Source organism: Mytilus californianus, unplaced genomic scaffold, assembly GCF_021869535.1.
Source record: "Mytilus californianus isolate M0D057914Y unplaced genomic scaffold, xbMytCali1.0.p SCAF_11, whole genome shotgun sequence".
Classification (NCBI taxonomy): Eukaryota; Metazoa; Mollusca; class Bivalvia; order Mytilida; family Mytilidae; genus Mytilus; species Mytilus californianus.
In genome coordinates this window covers 21,301,238-21,320,787 of record NW_026262593.1, presented here as the reverse complement: position 1 = coordinate 21,320,787, position 19,550 = coordinate 21,301,238, and the positions used below count along the sequence as shown (strand labels likewise).

General features: G+C 31.6%; 2 protein-coding genes across 2 annotated transcripts in view; one reads left to right on the top strand and one right to left on the bottom strand.

Annotated features, from left to right (window-relative positions):
- The window catches only part of LOC127720826 (uncharacterized), a 53,649-nt gene that overhangs the window by 5,680 nt on the left and 28,419 nt on the right, over positions 1 to 19,550 (bottom strand). The window contains exons 23-36 of the mRNA XM_052227575.1: positions 19,101 to 19,267; positions 18,128 to 18,301; positions 17,308 to 17,523; positions 16,961 to 17,003; positions 16,415 to 16,578; positions 15,441 to 15,596; positions 14,691 to 14,840; positions 14,015 to 14,057; positions 12,720 to 12,883; positions 11,737 to 11,910; positions 11,084 to 11,293; positions 10,590 to 10,632; positions 9,097 to 9,260; positions 7,784 to 7,951 (exon numbers count right to left, since the gene is read on the bottom strand). Coding sequence (XP_052083535.1) covers positions 7,784 to 7,951; positions 9,097 to 9,260; positions 10,590 to 10,632; positions 11,084 to 11,293; positions 11,737 to 11,910; positions 12,720 to 12,883; positions 14,015 to 14,057; positions 14,691 to 14,840; positions 15,441 to 15,596; positions 16,415 to 16,578; positions 16,961 to 17,003; positions 17,308 to 17,523; positions 18,128 to 18,301; positions 19,101 to 19,267 — 2,036 coding nt within the window. The remainder of the gene's footprint in view (positions 1 to 7,783; positions 7,952 to 9,096; positions 9,261 to 10,589; positions 10,633 to 11,083; positions 11,294 to 11,736; positions 11,911 to 12,719; positions 12,884 to 14,014; positions 14,058 to 14,690; positions 14,841 to 15,440; positions 15,597 to 16,414; positions 16,579 to 16,960; positions 17,004 to 17,307; positions 17,524 to 18,127; positions 18,302 to 19,100; positions 19,268 to 19,550) is intronic.
- LOC127719731 (complement C1q-like protein 3) lies at positions 259 to 2,112 on the top strand. Its single transcript, XM_052225970.1, has 3 exons — positions 259 to 388; positions 937 to 1,002; positions 1,676 to 2,112. The coding sequence occupies exons 1-3, from the start codon at positions 295 to 297 to the stop codon at positions 2,068 to 2,070; spliced, it is 555 nt and encodes a 184-aa protein (XP_052081930.1). The 5' UTR covers positions 259 to 294; the 3' UTR covers positions 2,071 to 2,112.

The window sequence follows — 19,550 nt, the reverse complement described above, 5'->3', positions numbered from 1 at the left end:
CTTTTGGAGACAAACAGACAGACAGACAAACAGACAGACAGAGAAAAAAAAATAAAAATCATTTAAAAAAATGTCTTAAAACAAGTACAATTTCAACCAAATGTAAATGAACAATCTTTCCTTTTTCAAAACGTGAAACGAAACTCGATACTTTATTTACTGGTGTAATGAATACCGAACATATGTTCAAATGTTAAACATGCAATATCATCATTATGACCTAGAATAGCAGGAATTCTGAAAGTATAATATAGCTAAACTGCATGGTTCACATCACAGTTCCAAAAGCTCAACATGATAAATTTACAAATGTTTGTGTTTAGTACCTGTCTGCTGTTGACTTCAATGCTTGCCAAAGAAGTGGAAAGTGGATCATGCCCAAAACTTGGTAAGTTTCCATATGTATAGTAAAAACTCTTATATGTGTCAACTAATTATTTTGTTAGTGTTCAGTTCAAATTCAATAAAAACAAAAATATTTAAAATTAAATGCAAAGGTTGAAACTCGACAGAAAGTAGGATAATCATAAGGGAAAACAGCAATCAAATAAAAACCAATAGACAGCAGCAGATAGACATACAGTCTTCAAAAATAAACAGCTGCCTTTACAATATTTCAAACTTTAAATCATGTCTATTTTAGAGGATCAGAAGGACCTTTTTGGAGAATTCAGAATTGAGATGCCTCATTCACAGAAATCGGCAATAGCCAGTTAAATCTTCAATTCAGGGACAGACGAATTTTTTCTAGGGAATTCAGGATCAGACATCCTATTAAAACACCCCACTCTAGTCTCTAAATTGTATATTCCAGTTTGATTTTTTTTCTATTATAATGAGTGTTAGAGTGTTGACATGTGAAAACTCAAGATTAATTACATACATTTAAGGTTACTTCAAAATAAATAAAATTTTAATTTGAACTTTTATTTTCAGAAAACAAGATATTTGACAACTTAGTGGATATGATGGTTGCCATTAAATCTGGATCTCAAATATCAGGTAAATAGTTAATTTCATTTATATTAGTCAACATCTCTAAGTTTATGTCTGCCACAAATATAGAAAGTAACTCATGACATACTCCACTGATTTGAAATTAAAAAAAAACTCTAAGTAATTCATTTGTTTTTCATGATTTTCATATAATATAGAGGGTGGTAAAAGGAGAAAAACGAAGCACGAGAAATAAAATCGTAAATATTAAGGAAAAAGGTACTAGAAGTTATTACTCAGTCGTTCTTAGAGATCATGCAGTCATTATTAATGGACATGAATACCCTGCAGTCACCTTTTAGCGTCCGCTAGTTGAATTTGAGTTGAAAAAATATTATTCATAGTAATTTGATGGACTTTATTACATACCATACATATACAATAGAATTGCAAAAGTAGAATGGTAACAATGTACATCAAGTTCTATTAGATTACACAAGTTTTACTTTTTAGTCAAATGCGGGACAAGCACGAGAAATTAAGAGTACCGACATGAAACACGGAAAATAAATAAGGGGAAACACGAAGCACGCACATCGAACCAAACACGAGAAAACGAGAAATAAAACATCAAAACACGAAAACACGTGAAATAAAAAGGCAGAAAACATTGCACGAAAATAACCCTTTACCACCCTCAATATAATTTCTCTAATTTACAACCATTTTATCTTTTTAGGGACAAGTAATGAAAAAGACAGACCCGCTTTTACAGCAACACTGAAAAGCCACTTAACTTTATCTAAAGATGCTACTATTAAATATGACACAGTAATTTTGAACCAAGGTAAAGGATATAGTCCTAAAACAGGAATATTTACAGCAACAAAGGCAGGGCTATATCTTATTTCTGCAACAGTCATGTCTAGTGGTGGTACTGCCTTAGGAGCTTCCATCAGTAAAAATGGAGCTAACCTCATGAACTTGTACGGCCCAAAGATCCATGGGGGAACTGAAACTGCCAATCCTGTGCTAGACCTTGAGAAAGGAGATCAAGTTTCAGTGAGAAGCCATGGTTCATATACAACCTATGGAAACAATCATTCCTATTTTTCAGCAGTTTATATCGCTTAGTTAGTAAAATGAAAATTACAAATAAATCAAAGTGATAACTTCTGTTTTTTGTTCTATTAGGTCTTTCCACTTTTCATGGAAAGACCTTTTATATTTGTCCTGATAATTTTTTTTCTGCGTCTGAGACATTGTTGTTTTATTTCAAGACACATCAAAAGGATTTTTGGCCAATGACATAAGGATTACGGTATCACCATTAACTCTACCTAGCTGAACACCTACTCTAGGATTTATCTCCCAACACTTTCTTTTTCTTGTTCTCTTTATTCTTTTGTAACCATACAGGAAATTAATTTTTTTGTTCCAAATTGTTTGGATGCTTCAGTCAAATTAGACAGAAGTGATCCAATGACATCTTACGTAGTTCTTGGACCATTAGGAGAAAAGTGAGGTCAAGGTCATGTTCTTAATTTTGAACTTCACATGTTATTTTTATTCAACAGAAACATTAGCCATAATTAAAATAAATTAGTTATATCAAAGTGTTTCTGTGATCTTCAATAAGAGTTTATCCCCTCATATATTTGAAATCAGTATAACTTCTTCACCATACATGTGAAAGATCAAGAGGTCAAGGTCTAAGGTCTATTTGATTATCAAGATTTTTATCTTTGCTATAACTTCATGCTGGTGATAAATCGATTATATCTTTTGCTATAGGTTGGAAGGTCAACCAGATGTGAGATTATTTAAACAGGAATTATTATTTTGGCACTTATTAAATGTAAAAGTACCAAGAAACCATATATTTCTATAATAACTAAGAAATTGTAAGCTTTCATTTGACACCAGAAGTGGCATTTTGTAGAAGTATCCAATTGTGTCCTCTTTATACACAAAAAATGCATAGAAACCATATATTTTCGGAATCAGTGAAAAAGTCATCTATCAGTTGACACCCAAAGATATTTTGATTCAGGAAGCAGTAATCATCTCCAGGAATTTAAAAGAAAAATAAAGAGCTCTGCCATGACACAGACCCATACCATACATTTGTTTGAGTTCTTCAAATATGTGGCATATATTTTCTTTTTCTATTTTAATTGCTTCTGTAAGTAATATATTAATTTGAAATTACGACGACAGACACATACAGATTATACCGTTAACAATATTTCAGAGTTTAACATTGCACAAATCAAAGCAGAATAGTCAAGAACGTTATAGTTGTCCAATGAAAAATTAGTATGAAAAAGTACAGGAAATATGTTTATCAAACTATTGACCAAGGTAATAGTCTTTGAAACTATTGACTGGCAAATAGTCTGTGGAATGAAATAACACAAATATTTAATTCTTTTTTATATAGAATAAAATGCTCCGCTGGGCGCAGCTTGATACGACCGCAGAGGTCGAACCCTGAACAGTTGGGGCAAGTATGGACACAACATTCAAGCTTGATACAGCACTGAATTTGGATTGTGATTAAATATTTGACACAGTATAGGTTTCTGACACAGAATGAATGTGGTCTAAGAACTTAAAAATTTTTAATTTCCCTATTCAAACCATATCATTATTATTTGCTTTTATATATAAATCAGAAATAACCAATTTAAAATGGAAAATTTTAAAGAAAAAAAAAGGAAAAAACTAGAGGCTCTCAAGAGCCTGTGTTGCTCACCTGTATTTACTGATGCTTTGGAAATCATGTAAAATAAGGTTAAAATCATAATTAATAGTATTAGATATTAGATATTATAATGATATCTAAGATAATAACAAAAAGATGCAAAATTTTATGTAAAATTAATAACTCAGGGGCAGCAACCCAACAACGGGTTGTCGGATTCGTCTGAAAATTTCAGGGCAGATAAATCTAAATCTGATGAACATTTTTGCCCCCTGTCAGATTTGCTCTAAATGCTTTAGTTTCAGAGATATAAACCAAAAACTGCATTTTACCCCTATGTTCTATTTTTAACCAAGTTGGTCATGATGGTTGGAAGGCGGGGTCATCGGACAATTTTTTTAAACTAAATACCCTAAAAATGATTATGGCCAAGTATGGTTAAATTTGTCTAAATAGTTTCAGAGAAGAAGATTTTTGTAAAAGATTACAAAAATTTATGAAAAATTGAAAAAAATTGACTATTAAGGGTAATAACTCCTTAAGGGGTCGACTGACCATTTTGGTCATGACAACTTATTTGTAGATCTTACCTTGCTGAACATTATTGCTGTTTACAGTTTATCTCTATCTATAATAATATTCAAGATAATAACCAAAAACTGCAAAATTTCCTTAAAATTATCATTCAGGGGCAGCAACCCAACAACAAGTTGTCAGATTTGTCTGAAAATTTCAGGGCAGATAGATCTTGACCTGATAATCAGTTTTATCCCTGTCAGATTTACTCTAAATGCTTTGGTTTCAGAGATATAAGCCAAAATCTACATTTTACCCCTATGTTCTATTTTTAACCAAGTTGGTCATGATGGTTGGAAGGCGGGGTCATCGGACAAATTTTTTAAACTAAATACCCTAAAAATGATTATGGCCAAGTATGGTTAAATTTGTCTCAGTAGTTTCAAAGAAGAAGATTTTTGTAAAAGATTACAAAAATTTATGAAAAATTGAAAAAAATTGACTATAATTTATAAAGGGCAATAACTCCTAAAGGGGTCAACTGACAATTTTGGTCATCACAACTTATTTGAAGATCTTACCTTGCTGAACATTATTGCTGTTTACAGTTTATCTCTATCTATAATAATATTCAAGATAATAACCAAAAACTGCAAAATTTCCTTAAAATTACCAATTCAGGGGCAGCAACCCAACAACAAGTTGTCAGATTTGTCTGAAAATTTCAGGGCAGATAGATCTTGACCTGATAATCAGTTTAACCCTGTCAGATTTACTCTAAATGCTTTGGTTTCAGAGATATAAGCCAAAATCTACATTTTACCCCTATGTTCTATTTTTAGCCATGGCAGCCATCTTGGTTGGTTCCTAGGGTCATCGGACACATTTTTTAAATTAAATACCCTAATGATGATTGTGGCCAAGTTTGGTTAAATTTGGCCCAGTGGTTTCAGAGGAGAAGATTTTTGTAAAAAGCTAACGACGACGGACGACGACAACGCCACCACCGGACGCCAAGTGATGAGAAAAGCTCACTTGGCCCTTCGGGCCAGGTGAGCTAAAAAGGAAAAATAATCCCTCCCCCAAATTTTTTGAACCCCTTATGATTCATCATCCCCAAACTCAATCCCAGCCTTTCCTTTGTGGTATGGTACCTTGCAGTACAATTTCAGAGAGATCCATACACTTGAACACAAGTTATTGTCTGGAAACTAGAAAAATGCTTGTTTTTAGGTCCCTTTTTGGCCCCAAATTCCTAAACGTTTAGGGCAATTACCCCCAAACTCAAACCCAGCTTTCCCTTTGTGATATGGAACCTTGTAGTACAATTTCATAAAGATCCATACACGTACACAGAAGTTATTGTCCTGAAACTAGAAAAATGCTTGTTTTTTGCCCCTAATTCCTAATATTTTGAGGCAATTACCCCCAACATCAATCCCAGCATTCCCTTTGTGATATGGAACCTTGTGGTACAATGTCAGAGAGATCCATACACTAACACACAAGTTATGTCTGGAAGTTACAAAAATGCTTATTTTGGCTCCTTTTTGGCCCCTAATTCCTTAACTGTTGGTACCATAACCCCCAAAATCAATCCCAACCATCCTTTTGTGGTATTGAACCTTATGGTAAAATTTCATAGAGATCCATTCACTTAAACTAAAGTTAGAATGCAAAAAACCAATGTGTCTTCGGACGACGACGACGACGCCAACGTCATACCAATATACGACTGCAAAATGTTTTTGCGGTCGTATAAAAAACATACTGAGGTATAATAATTACAAATAACACAAGAGTCAACTCTCCAAATATAACTGTGAGCTTCACTATTTTTTTTTAAACATTCAACATACATAGTTGCCAACTCACATGATATTCGCGTGTAATGCATGCTTTTTCAATGGTTTACACGCGAAGATTTTGTCACATTGCATGTACACGCTTTTCAACACTTTACATGCCATTACACGCTTTTTCGTTATTTTAAATTTTTGGTCGTTAGTGATATAGCGATTCTCAGGTTTTTTTCATAATTAGACGATAAATACAGAAAATTTGGAAGTATTTGTTGAGTCACCATTGTTTATTTTCATGGACATACAACAAAAGCCCTTCTAGTAAGTTTGTAAGTAGTTTCAAGGTTTTGTGTCTTTCTTTCATTCGAATTCACTTTGGGGAAATGTCCAACAGAATGAGGTCGCCTTCTGGACCTGTACCGACGTCTAAAGAACCGAGTGCTAAGCGAAAAAGATATGTATGTACTTACCAAAAAAGCTGAACTTGAGAGTCCGAGTTTAAATGGATCAAAAAAGTGATCGATATTTATTTTCCTAATCAAAGGGCAATAAAGGGATTATCATTTTCAAAGTATTATGCATCTTCAATTGATAAAGCATTCAATGGTATTCAAATTATAAAATTATTTTTCTTCTTCAGTTTCTAACCTAGCCAACAGATTTCTACAGGACATAGGGGATGGAAATATCACAGAACTGTTGGATCAGTTCTCAGAGTAACAGATGTCTTCTCCTGATGAACTACCCAGGTTTGATCAGGAAATAGCAACATTCTGCCAAATTATTTTTGGGGAGCAAAGGCAGACACAGATGACATTTTTAATGACAAAAAAAACGTTATGACATTCTTTCAAAGCTTGCTAAAGCTATTTTAGTTCTGCCAAAAAGCAATTCTGACTGTGAGAGAGCATTTTCAATTATAAAGAAGATTAACACTGAATTCAGATCAGAAGTCAACAATGATATATTGTGTGCCTTGTTATCATGTAAATGTAACCAAACTGGCAGTTGAATTGAATATGTACCTAGTTATGTTGTTTTGAAAGCAGCAAAACAGGCCACTGTTGAATGCAATAAAAGTTTACAGTAGAATATTGTTTTTTTATATTAACACATTTGTATAATGTTCATATTAAAAAGTCCGCATCTACGTCACGCTTTTTCACACGCTTTTTGACATGCCATATCATGTCATGACATGATTTGTCATTGTCAGAGGTTGGCAACTATGAACATATGACTTTGAAGACCTGTCTTCTGATATTTAGATTAAGTTCTCCCTTTTGAGATAAAAAATCTCTCAATTTTTCAATCTGTTACAATTTTTTTTTCTATTCTTGATGGTTTGTCTTGTAAAAATTACAATTTATTGTCAAAAGACTACTTAACCTTATAAAAAGTACCAAGGTCACCTGACATATTCTTTTAGTAATTTTATGTTGTGGTTCAATTAAATGTTCATTTTAAGAACTTTTTGAACATTACTTCCATTACTTCAAAATACCATAAAATGTCTATAAAAGGTTCTACTTCATATTTCGCATGATTTTATTCCTCAGAGGGAGATCTGAAACTTTATAGGTTTTAAAAGTTGACGATATGAAATAAGATACTGTAAATTCAGAAATTATTGCGATGCTTTTCTTATTGCGAAAAATGCGACAGGGTTATAATTGCAATAATTTAAACACGCTAAGGGAATTAAACTCGATTTTTCTCAATATCGCAATTATTAAAATCGCATTTTTGTCTAAAATGACAAAATCGCAATAATAAATGCTCGCAACAATTTCTGAATTTACAGTAAACAATTGTTTTATACCTTGTGTCCATGATTGATTGTTATACAGGGCACCAGTTTGATTACACATTTCATCCTGCATGAATGGTGCTAGGTTGGTATCTTCCATAAACTGTAGTAACAAGTTTGGTGTCAAAGGATCAGTAGGTCTGTGGTTTCTGTTTAACAAATACGTGTTCAGTGAAAAACCTGAAATATTTTTCTAAAATAATACACTTTTTCAAATTATCAAAGTGATATTATCAAAAGTTTATGAAAATTAACAATCTTATATATTGATAAAGAACCTTTAGGGGGCAAGCACACATACCCAAATGCTCCTCATATAAAGAGAAGAGCTTATATTGACCTAATAGCATAGTTTTTTCTGTTTACTTTTCTGTATGATTCTTTCCTGTTATGATTTCAGTCAGTAATTTTGCCCAACAAAAATATTTTTTTAATTAACTACGACCTTGACTTATGACTAAGTGACTTCAAAATGAATAGGGATCCTCATCTTATTAGATGTGACCACATATCAAAATATGGTTGTATTCTGAAATCAAATATTTGATTTTGTATCTGGATATCAAATTCCTGCATGCTTTTCAGTCTATTTTTAGTTACTTTAAGCTTGACCTTAGAGGCAAGGACCTCAAAATCACCAGGATACTTCCTCTTGTCATATGTGAATATAGATCAGCCTTGGAAGCAGAGACCTCAAAATGAATAGGCTTTTTTCTCTCATTATATGTAATCATATTTCCAAGATAAGTTGCAATTAGATATAAAGTTTTTGACTTATCATCTGGAATCCAAAATAGTATTTGGATGGACTTGAAAAGAACTTATACCCAAGCTACTTATCATTTTCTGAAAATTAGTCCCTTCTTTTTTTGGCATTGAAGGTAAAATCACAAAAATTTGAACTATACAATAAATCACTAAACAGTAGCAGGTTTAATATAATCTTAATTCAATCAACAAAATTGACAACTATTTTTTCAAACATTTAAGAATTTCAAAGCAAAATCATGAAAGTATTATAAAAAAAAATGCAAAGACCTTTATAATACTGGAACCCTGAAATGGCTTTTCAATACATTAATGCCTGAAACAACAGAAACTTATTTCTGTATTACTGTAAATAAGGATATGTTCATAACAATTCCTTATAGGTAAAAAGATAGGTTGAACAGATATAATTTTAGCAATGTCAAGAAAAAAAAGATGAAACAAAAAAGTAAACAAGGGATCTCTGAGCTATATCAAAAATATCATAAAATGAGTAATTTCTAAGTTATTCCAAGTTAACTGATAAATGTTGATGATATACATATATAAATACTAACCAGATATATGGAAGTCTGAGCTCCAATCACATTGCTTCTTAGATAGAAGGACCTTGTCCATTAGTATGTTAGCTGCTTCAACAGGTCCAGCAGATTCATAAGATAATGTCAGATTCATAGAAACCAAGAACTGTCTGGACTCATATAGATTCTCTATGGCAAAGCTGTAGGAAAAGTAGTTATTTTATTGTATATTTTCACTTGTGTTTATCACTGTCTATCAAGAAAGTATCATTAACACAAGTGCTTCTTTTTCTATACAGATACTGATTTTTTTCTTTTTTATTTATTTGATTCTTTATTTCACTAGTCAAGATTAATTGGAGGGTTAACTGCTGAGGCAAAACTAGTCCAACTCTGCCACATAAATACATACCTGCCAACCTCTGAAACCTTCAAAGAGGGAGATCTCCCCCTCAGCTATGACAGCTGAGGGGGAGATTTGGCGCGAACGACATTTTCAAGTTAAATATATGACCTGTTTATGTATTCATCAACAAACCATCAAAAAGAGTTAATAAATATACTTTATTTCTTCAATTCATGGTTATAATCTATACAAGGTGGGGGTTTATTTGACCTTTTTCAGTACCTCTGAGTCTCGTAACTCATAACATTCCATATTTTGATTTTGATGTGAGTCTCGCACTAAGCATGCTTTCAAACATCGTACAGACTACCAGAAGAAATCGAAAAGTTGATTGAACATGATGTGCAAAAAGATTCATTACCCAGTGAACTTGGTCATAAATATTGAAAATCTTTCATTCAAAATTATCTGCTTGACATTTTTATTTGCAGTTATCTATTTCTTCCTTTTATACTGTCGCTTGGTCCAGACAAAGACCTCTATCTTGTTGGAGTTGGCAGAAATGAATTGCGATTACTTATGTATCGAACATAAAAACTACTGATCAAAGTTTTCAAATGACGGCCTGTTTATTTATTTCTATTGAAAGTAATGAAAAAGCCAGAGAATTATGAACACGGGTTATTCCAGGTAAAAATATCGAAAGTGGGAGATTCTATACTCCCGCGTGGGAGAGAACCAGCAAATTTGGTCGTTTGCACGTGAGACTTCCGCTCAAAACGGGAGGGTTGGCAGGTATGTAAATAGATCTCAAATCATGAGCCTCATAAATGAATGCCTTTAATTATATCTGTGTGTTTGTCCTATAGGGAAATTGGTTTGATTGACCATTCCTAAGTAGTGTACCAAATTTATTTATAAATTTTTAAGACTCGTAACAATTTAGAGCTTAGTATGCTTTTAAAAACTTGTTTATTATTGATGATCCTTTGTTGGCCCCTTGATGTCTTTTGATTTTACGTGATTACTTAAACTCACAACTTGAAGTCTACTGCTACTAATAAAACAAATTACAAATAGGATTTCAAATCAACTAATAATTTTAAAATTATACAACAGTAGGGTCTTTTGGTAGAAATATTGCATGGAACTTTTTGATAAATTAAAATAAGTTGGTACTTACTCCATCGTTAACAAACCAAACAGGTCCATACTTTGTACAACTCCTGTAAATTGAGAAAGACATTGTTAGTATGAGTCAGATATAAATGCAAATTCATAATATCACAAATTTTAAAGAACTTGTGTTAATATAAAGATGAAAGTACAAGTTTACTCCAAGGGAAGAAAAAGATTGGAAACAACCATTTCTTTGGAAAGAATATGGCTATGATAAACCAAAAACTTATTTTCCTCTTCCAATTGATTTTCGCATTTTGGCATATTTCTTGAGTTAACAGATTTTCAGTGTAAATATATCACCATAAAAAGCCTGAATTTCTCAATTTAAATTTGAATTTAAATTTTCAACATCAACATGTACTATAACAAAATGATTTGAATATCTACTTTTAATAACCCCCCCCCCCCCTAAAAAAAAATAAAAACAAATATCTCATTTGAATAGAATTATTGAAATCTTAGTGTCAAATGAACTGACTTCTAACTAGACCTTACCCCATTGGTAGTCATGGAAGGGAACTTTGAACTCCAGTTTTTCAATCCTGACAGACAGCTCAAAGTTACAAGAGTCAATTTCAAGCTCTGTTTCCATTGGTGTACCCAGCAAACTAACTTCATGACAACACCTGATAAAGCTACAAGTGGCAGGAATGTAGCACTTCATTGTATTTGACGGTAAATTCTCCAAATTAGAAGCTGAGCATTCTGAAATAAAGATAGTATGTATATCATTGAACCTATCAAACTTTTAACATTTAAGCCAATCTACTGCAGAATAGGGTTATTATCAGACAACTATACAATCTTGAAGATGAGCTTGTCAAGTTGACATTTCAACCCCCATGTATTTTTGTACAGCTATTCTAAGTACATTTCTTTTCCATGACAAAGGTTGGAGGTTTTCTCTGGGCACTTCATATTCCTTCACCAATAAAAACTGACCCCCACAAAATTGCCAATAGTGCTAAAAGTGGTATTAAGCACCAATCAATCAATCTAAGTACATTTGGATTACCAAACTATGCTAACACAGAGATATGTCATTCATTCACAAACTTTAACAATCATTGAAGTGCACGCTCAAAGTCTTTATTCTGCCACTTATTGCAGTGGAGATAAAAACACTTCATGTTATGCATAAAACCTACCATCTTTCCATCCATTAATAGCTCCTGTGTACGGTGAATTGTATCCCTGACAAGGTGTGGCTGACTGGTAAGGTCCAACATATAGAGCCTCAGTCAGTCTGGCTATGTCTACAGGGAACAGCTGGGCATCAGATGTAATGTTCATCTCATTTCTCCATCCAGACTCAGAAAAATCTGTAAAATATCAGTTTTATTTCCAAATATTTAGGTCACATTTCTTGTAAATTTTCATTTTTTTTTCTACATCAAGAAATATTTTGAATGGCTTTAAGTCTTCTTAATTCCTTTTATCTTCTGACAAGCATAAATAATTATAGCAAATACTAGTACAATATGTACCATGATTGCTTCTTTAAATTTAAATTTGTAAAGCTGCATGGAAACTTCTGTATCAATATTTTTCCTGGCAATATGAACTGAATTTTTTTCATAATTAATGCACACATAAGCAAAATATTATATTTCTTGACTTTTTATATTTTCCGAAATTTTTCAAAATTTAAACATGTCAAAAATAAAATATATAAGACTTAAAAACATATTGGGTAGACACCTGTGAAGATGTTGACCTCTAGTTTTTTAGTGTCTTTATTAAAGTTTCAAATTCATCGACCTATTTTCCACGTCTCATTTTATTCATATAAATCAGATAAAGACAAAAACTGACAATTCATAGATAACAATTGTTGGTTTCTTAACATCCAGTGGCAAATATTTTATGAATGTTCAAGAAGAAAAAATCAGATCATAGAAATCAGAGTACTGTAAATTCAGAAATTATTGCGAGGTTTTTATTATTGCGATTAATGCGACTTGTTGAGCATCACAATAATAAGAACTTGCATTCTGATATCTGATGCATATATCTGTATGCAGATTTTCCTGAATTAGCAATAATTAATCTCGCATTTATGTCCATTTTTCAAAAATCCCTATAACAAATGCATGCAATAATTTTTGAATTTACAGTATTATTAACTTACTAGGATCTCTGAAGCCTGTTTTCCACTGACAAGGCTTTTTATACAAGACGGAACTATGGAAAATCATTGATTCTAATTCACATGGTGCTGATGACTCATAGCAGATACTGACATTCATGTCAACAAGGTACTTGAATTCGTTGGTCAGATCGTATATCACATAACTGAAATATTGGTTGATAATATAAAGTATGGCAAGTTACAATATTATAATATATCTTAAAATGAAATTACTATTGTCACAAGAAAAGAAATTAAACAGCTGTGTCAAGAGCGCATGATATATTGAAGTTGTAATGAGAATAAATTATAATATTAAGAAGGCATCTAATAAGAAGTTTGTAAATTGGCTCTGTAGAAAAAATTGCATGGGGATAGGAGGGCAATTAAAATGCATCAAATATGACTGTTAAAAGACCCATTACTCTGGAAATACAAACTAGAAATGTTCAAAATCAAAAGTGAGTCTACATTCACTGTTCCCAACAACAGAGTAAAGTTTGTAGTAATTTGATCCAAGTATAATAGAGCTAGTGCATGATATGTAAAGAATTGTTGTTTTATTAAATCTGATGGTTAAGGTCCAATAACTCTAGAATGATGAATAAGAAAAATGAACAGTATCTTACTTTCACAAACTCCAACAACTAAGTAAAGTTTCCTATAAATCAATCCAACCATACTCAAGTTATGGTTCAAAATATGAAAACAATTACTTAAGTCTGATATTTAAAGTCCCATAACTCTGGAATGACAAACAAGAAATTTTCCAAATTAAAAGGGAGCTTCTTTTTGTCAATCTCAACAATAGAGTAAAGTTTTGAGGAAAACAATCCAAGCATACAGGTGTAAGTGTAAAAAATTGCCTTAAATCTAAGGGGTAAATTCCTGTAACTCTGGAACAATACAACTAAAAATTTTCAAAAAAGAAAGGGAGCTTTCTTCACACAATCCTAATGTTGTGTTAAAATTTTATGAAGATTGGTAAAAGCAAATTTGAGTTATCATACAAAATGTTGATGGACAGACAGACAAATATACACCAAAATACATTTATGACGGAAATATAGTAATGGTGAATAATAAACAAATAAAAGTAAAACCAAATGTTTATTAAAAATATTTATTTGCATGAAAAGGTTTGATTAAAATATTTCTCTTTTTTAACAGTTGCAGTATTTCATTTGAAGTCTGTTTATATATTATTTCAGTCATTTTGATATAGAAATCCAAAAATCACTTTGGTTTTAAGAGATTATTTCTCTTTGAATTTTTGTTCATATTATGATACTCACTCTACTCGTACAACATTTTCCATGTAGAACTTCTGTAAACTTCCTGTAATGGATTACAACATTCTATAGACCATACTTGTTCAATTGAGATTAATTAGTACATTCATTTTTTACTTGAAACACTTCAATGTCCCCTTTTGCATTAAAGTAAAGAATTTTTAGCATTAATTAATCTATTTTTTCAAATCTCCATCCTAGAAGAACCATTTTCTGAGCCTATCTAATTAATTCATTGTTCAACTTAAATCTGCATGCTTGAAATTTTAGTCATTAGATTTTAAGCAAACAAGTGAGAGTTTTAGCTAGCTATTAACCAGGTTTAATCCACCATTTTCTACATAAGGAAATGCCTGTACCAAGTAAGGAATATGACAGTTGTTTTCCATTCTTTTGATGTGTTTGAGCTTTTGATTTTGCCATTTGTTGAGGGACTTTCTGTTTTGAATTTTCCTTGAAGTTCGGTATTTTTATTATTTTACCTTTTATCTATCAACCTTAAATTAAATTACTTCTGCTAAATATCTTTGTTCGTTTACATAAGTTTACAAATTAAATTCATCTTAGGTTTCCATTCAAGTTCTTTTATATCCATCTCGATACAACTAATTTAACTTACCAAAGTCAAAGTCAAACAAACTTCTATTGTACTCGAGATAATCCATGGTTAGAGACAAACTTTGGTCACATGGGTTCAGAAGAAGGTGCACATCTATGTTACGGTGAAGTTCCTCTGTGTACAAACAACACTTAACACCAGTACAACTACTGGTAACTTGGCAGGTTACATTGTCATGGAGCATTGGCTTGTCAATGGTCAAAGGACAACCTGTAAAAACATTTTCAAAACAAGATATAGTTTTAAAACATTAATTGTGTTGTTAAACTTTGTTAAAAAGTCAAAAATGTCAAAATGTGATGTTGGTCATAACAGAAAATTAACGGTTAAACTGCTATTGAAAGAAAATTGATTAATATTCAGTGGATTTATTCATTTTCATTGATATCACTTTTCATTATCTGAGAAAATTTGTAACTTTGTTGTTTCCTTGCTTGAAGAAATACACATATTTTGTTATTATGATGGGAGCTAATGAGTATTTTGTCGTGTATTCTAATTTGTGATTATAAACTTTTCAAGAAATCCAGATATATTGCATTCCCATGAATATCAAAGAATTCACATTAACAGAGTTTGATAAAAACGTATAGTATTTTATTTTTACAAAAGCTTATTATTCAAAATTATTGTTTCATACCATTCCTTAATTTCAGAACAATGGTGTCAGTATTTCTGAATCAAGAAGGCAATAAGATTCATTTTGAGAATTTTGTAGGTTTAAATTACTGTTCTTCATCTTAAGGTTATTACCTCCTGATTGCCAGCCTGGTGATGCAATGGTACACTGTGGTTCCTTCATGTACTTACCTCCTGATTGCCAGCCTGGTGATGCAATGATACACTGTGGTTCCTTCATGTACTTGGCTATCTTCATATCACTCATGAGGAGAGAAGCAGCATACTCTGGCAGTTCATCTGATGTACCTAATCCTTTACTAGCCTTCCAATCTGTCACTGAAAATCCTGGAAATACAATTTTCATAAAAAGATAATGACACAAGAGATAGTGAACCAGTACAACACAACTTAACCAAAATTCTATATCAAAAGGTCATCATATGACCTTCAATGTGGGGCAAGTATCCAAAGCATTTATGCTGTAGCACAGTGTTACTTGCAGAGGTTTAGCTAGCTATTAAACCAGGTTTAATCCACAATTTTCTACAAAAGGAAATGTCTGTACCAAGTCAGGAATATGACAGTTGTTTGCCATTCGTTAGATGTGTTTGAGCTTTTGATTTTGCCATTTTATAAAGGACTTTCTGTTTTGAATTTCCCTTGGGGTTCAGTATTTTTGTTATTTTACTTTTTTGCATACTGACTGCGGTACATTGTATATAGTAAACCTACTTACTTTGCAGATAAATTTTTTCATGTTTAGTCATTCCTAGTGGCTTTTTGATAATATATTTTCCAGATTTTATAACTGTTTAAATGAAAATCTAAATTTGATAAATTTCGTGACAAATATAATTGCATTATTTTTGCACTTGTGAAAATGAATAGCTTCCAGAAATAAGTTCGTTTTCATTAACTTTCAAACTACAAGCTGGTTAAGCTTTAGACTACTTGCAACCATTCATTGAAGAAGTGAATCAATAGGTGAAATAAATATGACATTTGTACAATATTTCCCTATAGCAGTCAACAAGAAAAAGTAAATCAACAAAAATTAATGTATTTTTATCATTAAAATTCCAAAATTTGCACTTAAGTCACTTTCAGATTTTAAAAAAGAACTCAGCCCATTCAACTTTACCCGCTATAAATTTATATATTACCTGGAATGGCAAACTGGCCAGTAGATGTACATGTAGGTTTGTCTAACTTGAGACTACTAGCTACTACTCTCTGTACAGCACAATCAGCATTGGCCTCTAAACATACACTCAGTGTTACAGTCAGCAAGTATGACCCATCTATTGGTAATTCCTCTATCTGGTAGCTGAAATGTACACAATTTTAATATGTATCCACACTCTTCTAATTCCTTTTTTTAGTATCATATTCTACTATGTATTTCAAACAGCCCATACAACTCTTTAAGTATAAATGTGAAAGTAATTTTTTCTTCATTGCTGTTATATGAAAAACTCTCCCCCCTCATTAGAATGTCACATCTTTAAACATATATCTTCATCAAGCATGGTGTAACATTCCCATTCAACAAACAATCTAATAGCATTAGAAACCCATACTTTCTTAATAAAATTAAAGATTTCATGTTATGATAAAGCTTTCTCTTTTGTGTTCATGTTGTAAATGTTTGTTGCAGTTTCATTTCTTTTAGCAAAATATGATATTTTTACCAAAAAAAGTTAACTTACTCCATTTTGAAGACACCATTTATGTAGAACTTATCTTGTGTACCTGAAATGTATCAAGAAACATCGTTTATATATACAGGAGATATCATCTGTTTACTTAACTGAAAAAGAAACTGCAATTAAAGGAATTATAGCATAATTAATATAGAAACTGATCTCTATAAATAGCTTGTGTGGCAAAGTTTGTAAGTAGGGATAGATAGTTTTATAATAAAATACACATTTGAAATCCTGATTAACTGAAAAAATTCTGCCTTTCTCTTTTTGCTTATTCATTTGCATATCTTTTTATCATTTAATTTTTCAATTATTCATCAATCCTATTTCTAACAGTCATTTGAACTCACCAAACTTGTAAGTCAAGAGATTCTGTTCATATTCCAGCCCTTCAATGGCGACAGTCAATTTGTATTTACAAGCATCAACAGATATTTTGTACAAGAAGGACCTTCCAATGACAGAGGCATCTACACAACACTGGAACCCTGTACAATCTGGTAACGTATAACAGGTTGTCTCTGTTGGTTTAATATATTCCAGTGTCAAGGACTGAGTAGTACAACCTATTAACAATATAAAGCAGAATTTACAATCAACAGTCTCACTGTATTCATTTACTGTTTCATATTCTAAAGGATTATGGATGATTTCTGTGATCATATACAGAAGTGAAAATAAAGTTACCATATTGGATTGATATCCATTATTTAAAAGGTAGTTGACCAATCACAACATTTTGGTGTGCCCTTAGTGGCTGAAATGGAGAATTTAACATTTCACTAAATTTCCCTCTCTCGATTTGATTATTAAGATTTTTACTTTTTTTTCTAAGACTTTTAATATGTGTGAAAAAAAACCTTAAGAAATAAAGAAATGTAATTTTTATTTGTCTACATAAAAAAAAATTTGCATAAAGAAATATTTAGTAACCTTAATATTTGATGAGATTAAATTGGTAGGTACATACAATATCAAAAATAAGGTTTAACTTGTAAATGCATTAAAATTTTGTACTATGTCAGTTCAAAATCCTTTCTTTTAACAGCCATCTTTGCTAAATTTGTTTCAATATTAATGTAAAATGTTAGTAGACACTACAAATTTTTAAAACAAAATGCCTTTCCTGACAGGGGATCAAAAATAAAAAATTAAATAAAAACCTTTTACCTTTCATCCATCCGTCGTAAGTCGTACCAAATGGTGAAGTCAATCTGTTACAAGACTGCTCCAGTAGATACTGTGACACACTGGCTGTGTTCAAAACCTGCTGTACAAAATAGCTAGGTAGTGTGGTAACTTCAGTTAAATGATAAGTATGTATCATTGCTTCCAAGGAGAACCCTAAAAAAATAACAATGGAATTAATTGCACACGATTAACCTTATGATATCACAAGGTTGGTGACTTTCTACATGGACTTTATTTCCTCTAACAATAATGATTGTGCAACATGATACTACCACATTATGTCAAACAGGACACTTAAACATTTGTAAAACCAACTGTGGACACAGAATTGTGATTAACACAAATATGGTTAAAAATTGGGCTTATAAATAGACAATAATGATGCTTTAGACACTTTCATTTAGTGGTGGTATAAAAATGACTTCCAAATCAATGAAAAAAAAATGTTACTGCAATGAGTTATGTCCTTTTGTTGAATATTTCTTAAAAATATTTCAGTTGAACTTAATATTCATTTTTTATTATTTTATAATCCTATCACATATTTCCTGTATACTGAAAAATCCTTATAAACTTATAAATATTACCATTTCTTAGCATTAGTGATATAAATCAATCCAAAATGCATGATTACATTGCAAACTAAAGCTTATCATTCTAGCTCACTGATTTTTCTTTCCCATTGTAAACCTTCCTCATACAATATATACCATACAGATCTTAAATTGATTGTCTGATTCTTAATCTAATCAAGAGCTTCTTCTAAATCATCATTGAAATTGGTCGTCAACAGAACTTCATCAAAATTTCATATTCCATCTGAGATTCAGTTTCAATGATAGAAATTATTTTGTTTTTATTCATAATAAATCAAAAAGAGGATTTACCACATGCAAGAAACCTGGTTAACACATGAATGGGTTAGGCTGTAAAGCATATTTTTTCTGCATACCTGTTACAACAAAGTCACTGGAGAAATCACAAGTTTTCTTGGGCAGTAAAGTGTTGACAAATATGTTCACAGGTCCAACTTCACATGCCCCTGACGACTCAAAACACACACTCAAGTTCATGTTTACTAAGTACATGTTCTCACTCAGTAAGTTATTGATGGTGAAGCTAAAATGTATAAAAAATCAAATATAAATTTCATATATTTTCACCCAAAGCCAATAATTTTGTATTGATGAAATCATTTTGTCAAAGGATTACATGTTAATTAATAGTATGATGATGACATTGCATAGTGAAAATGACGATCTCAGTTTAAATTTTGCTGGTTAAAATGTCATAAACTAACAAAAAAGTTAGCACATACAGTTTACATGACCTATTCAAAATCAGGTAATTATGCATTCACAAATTGGAAAATAATTACAAAACAGTGATAAAAAAAGACAAC

What these genes read in the sequence shown, in the direction of transcription:
- LOC127719731 (XM_052225970.1), top strand. Translation starts at nt 295, where the DNA reads ATGATAAATTTACAAATGTTTGTGTTTAGTACCTGTCTGCTGTTGACT. An exon ending in TGGATCATGCCCAAAACTTG is followed by an intron (nt 389 to 936) that starts GTAAGTTTCCAT and finishes TTTTATTTTCAG; the next exon opens with AAAACAAGATATTTGACAAC. An exon ending in ATCTGGATCTCAAATATCAG is followed by an intron (nt 1,003 to 1,675) that starts GTAAATAGTTAA and finishes TTATCTTTTTAG; the next exon opens with GGACAAGTAATGAAAAAGAC.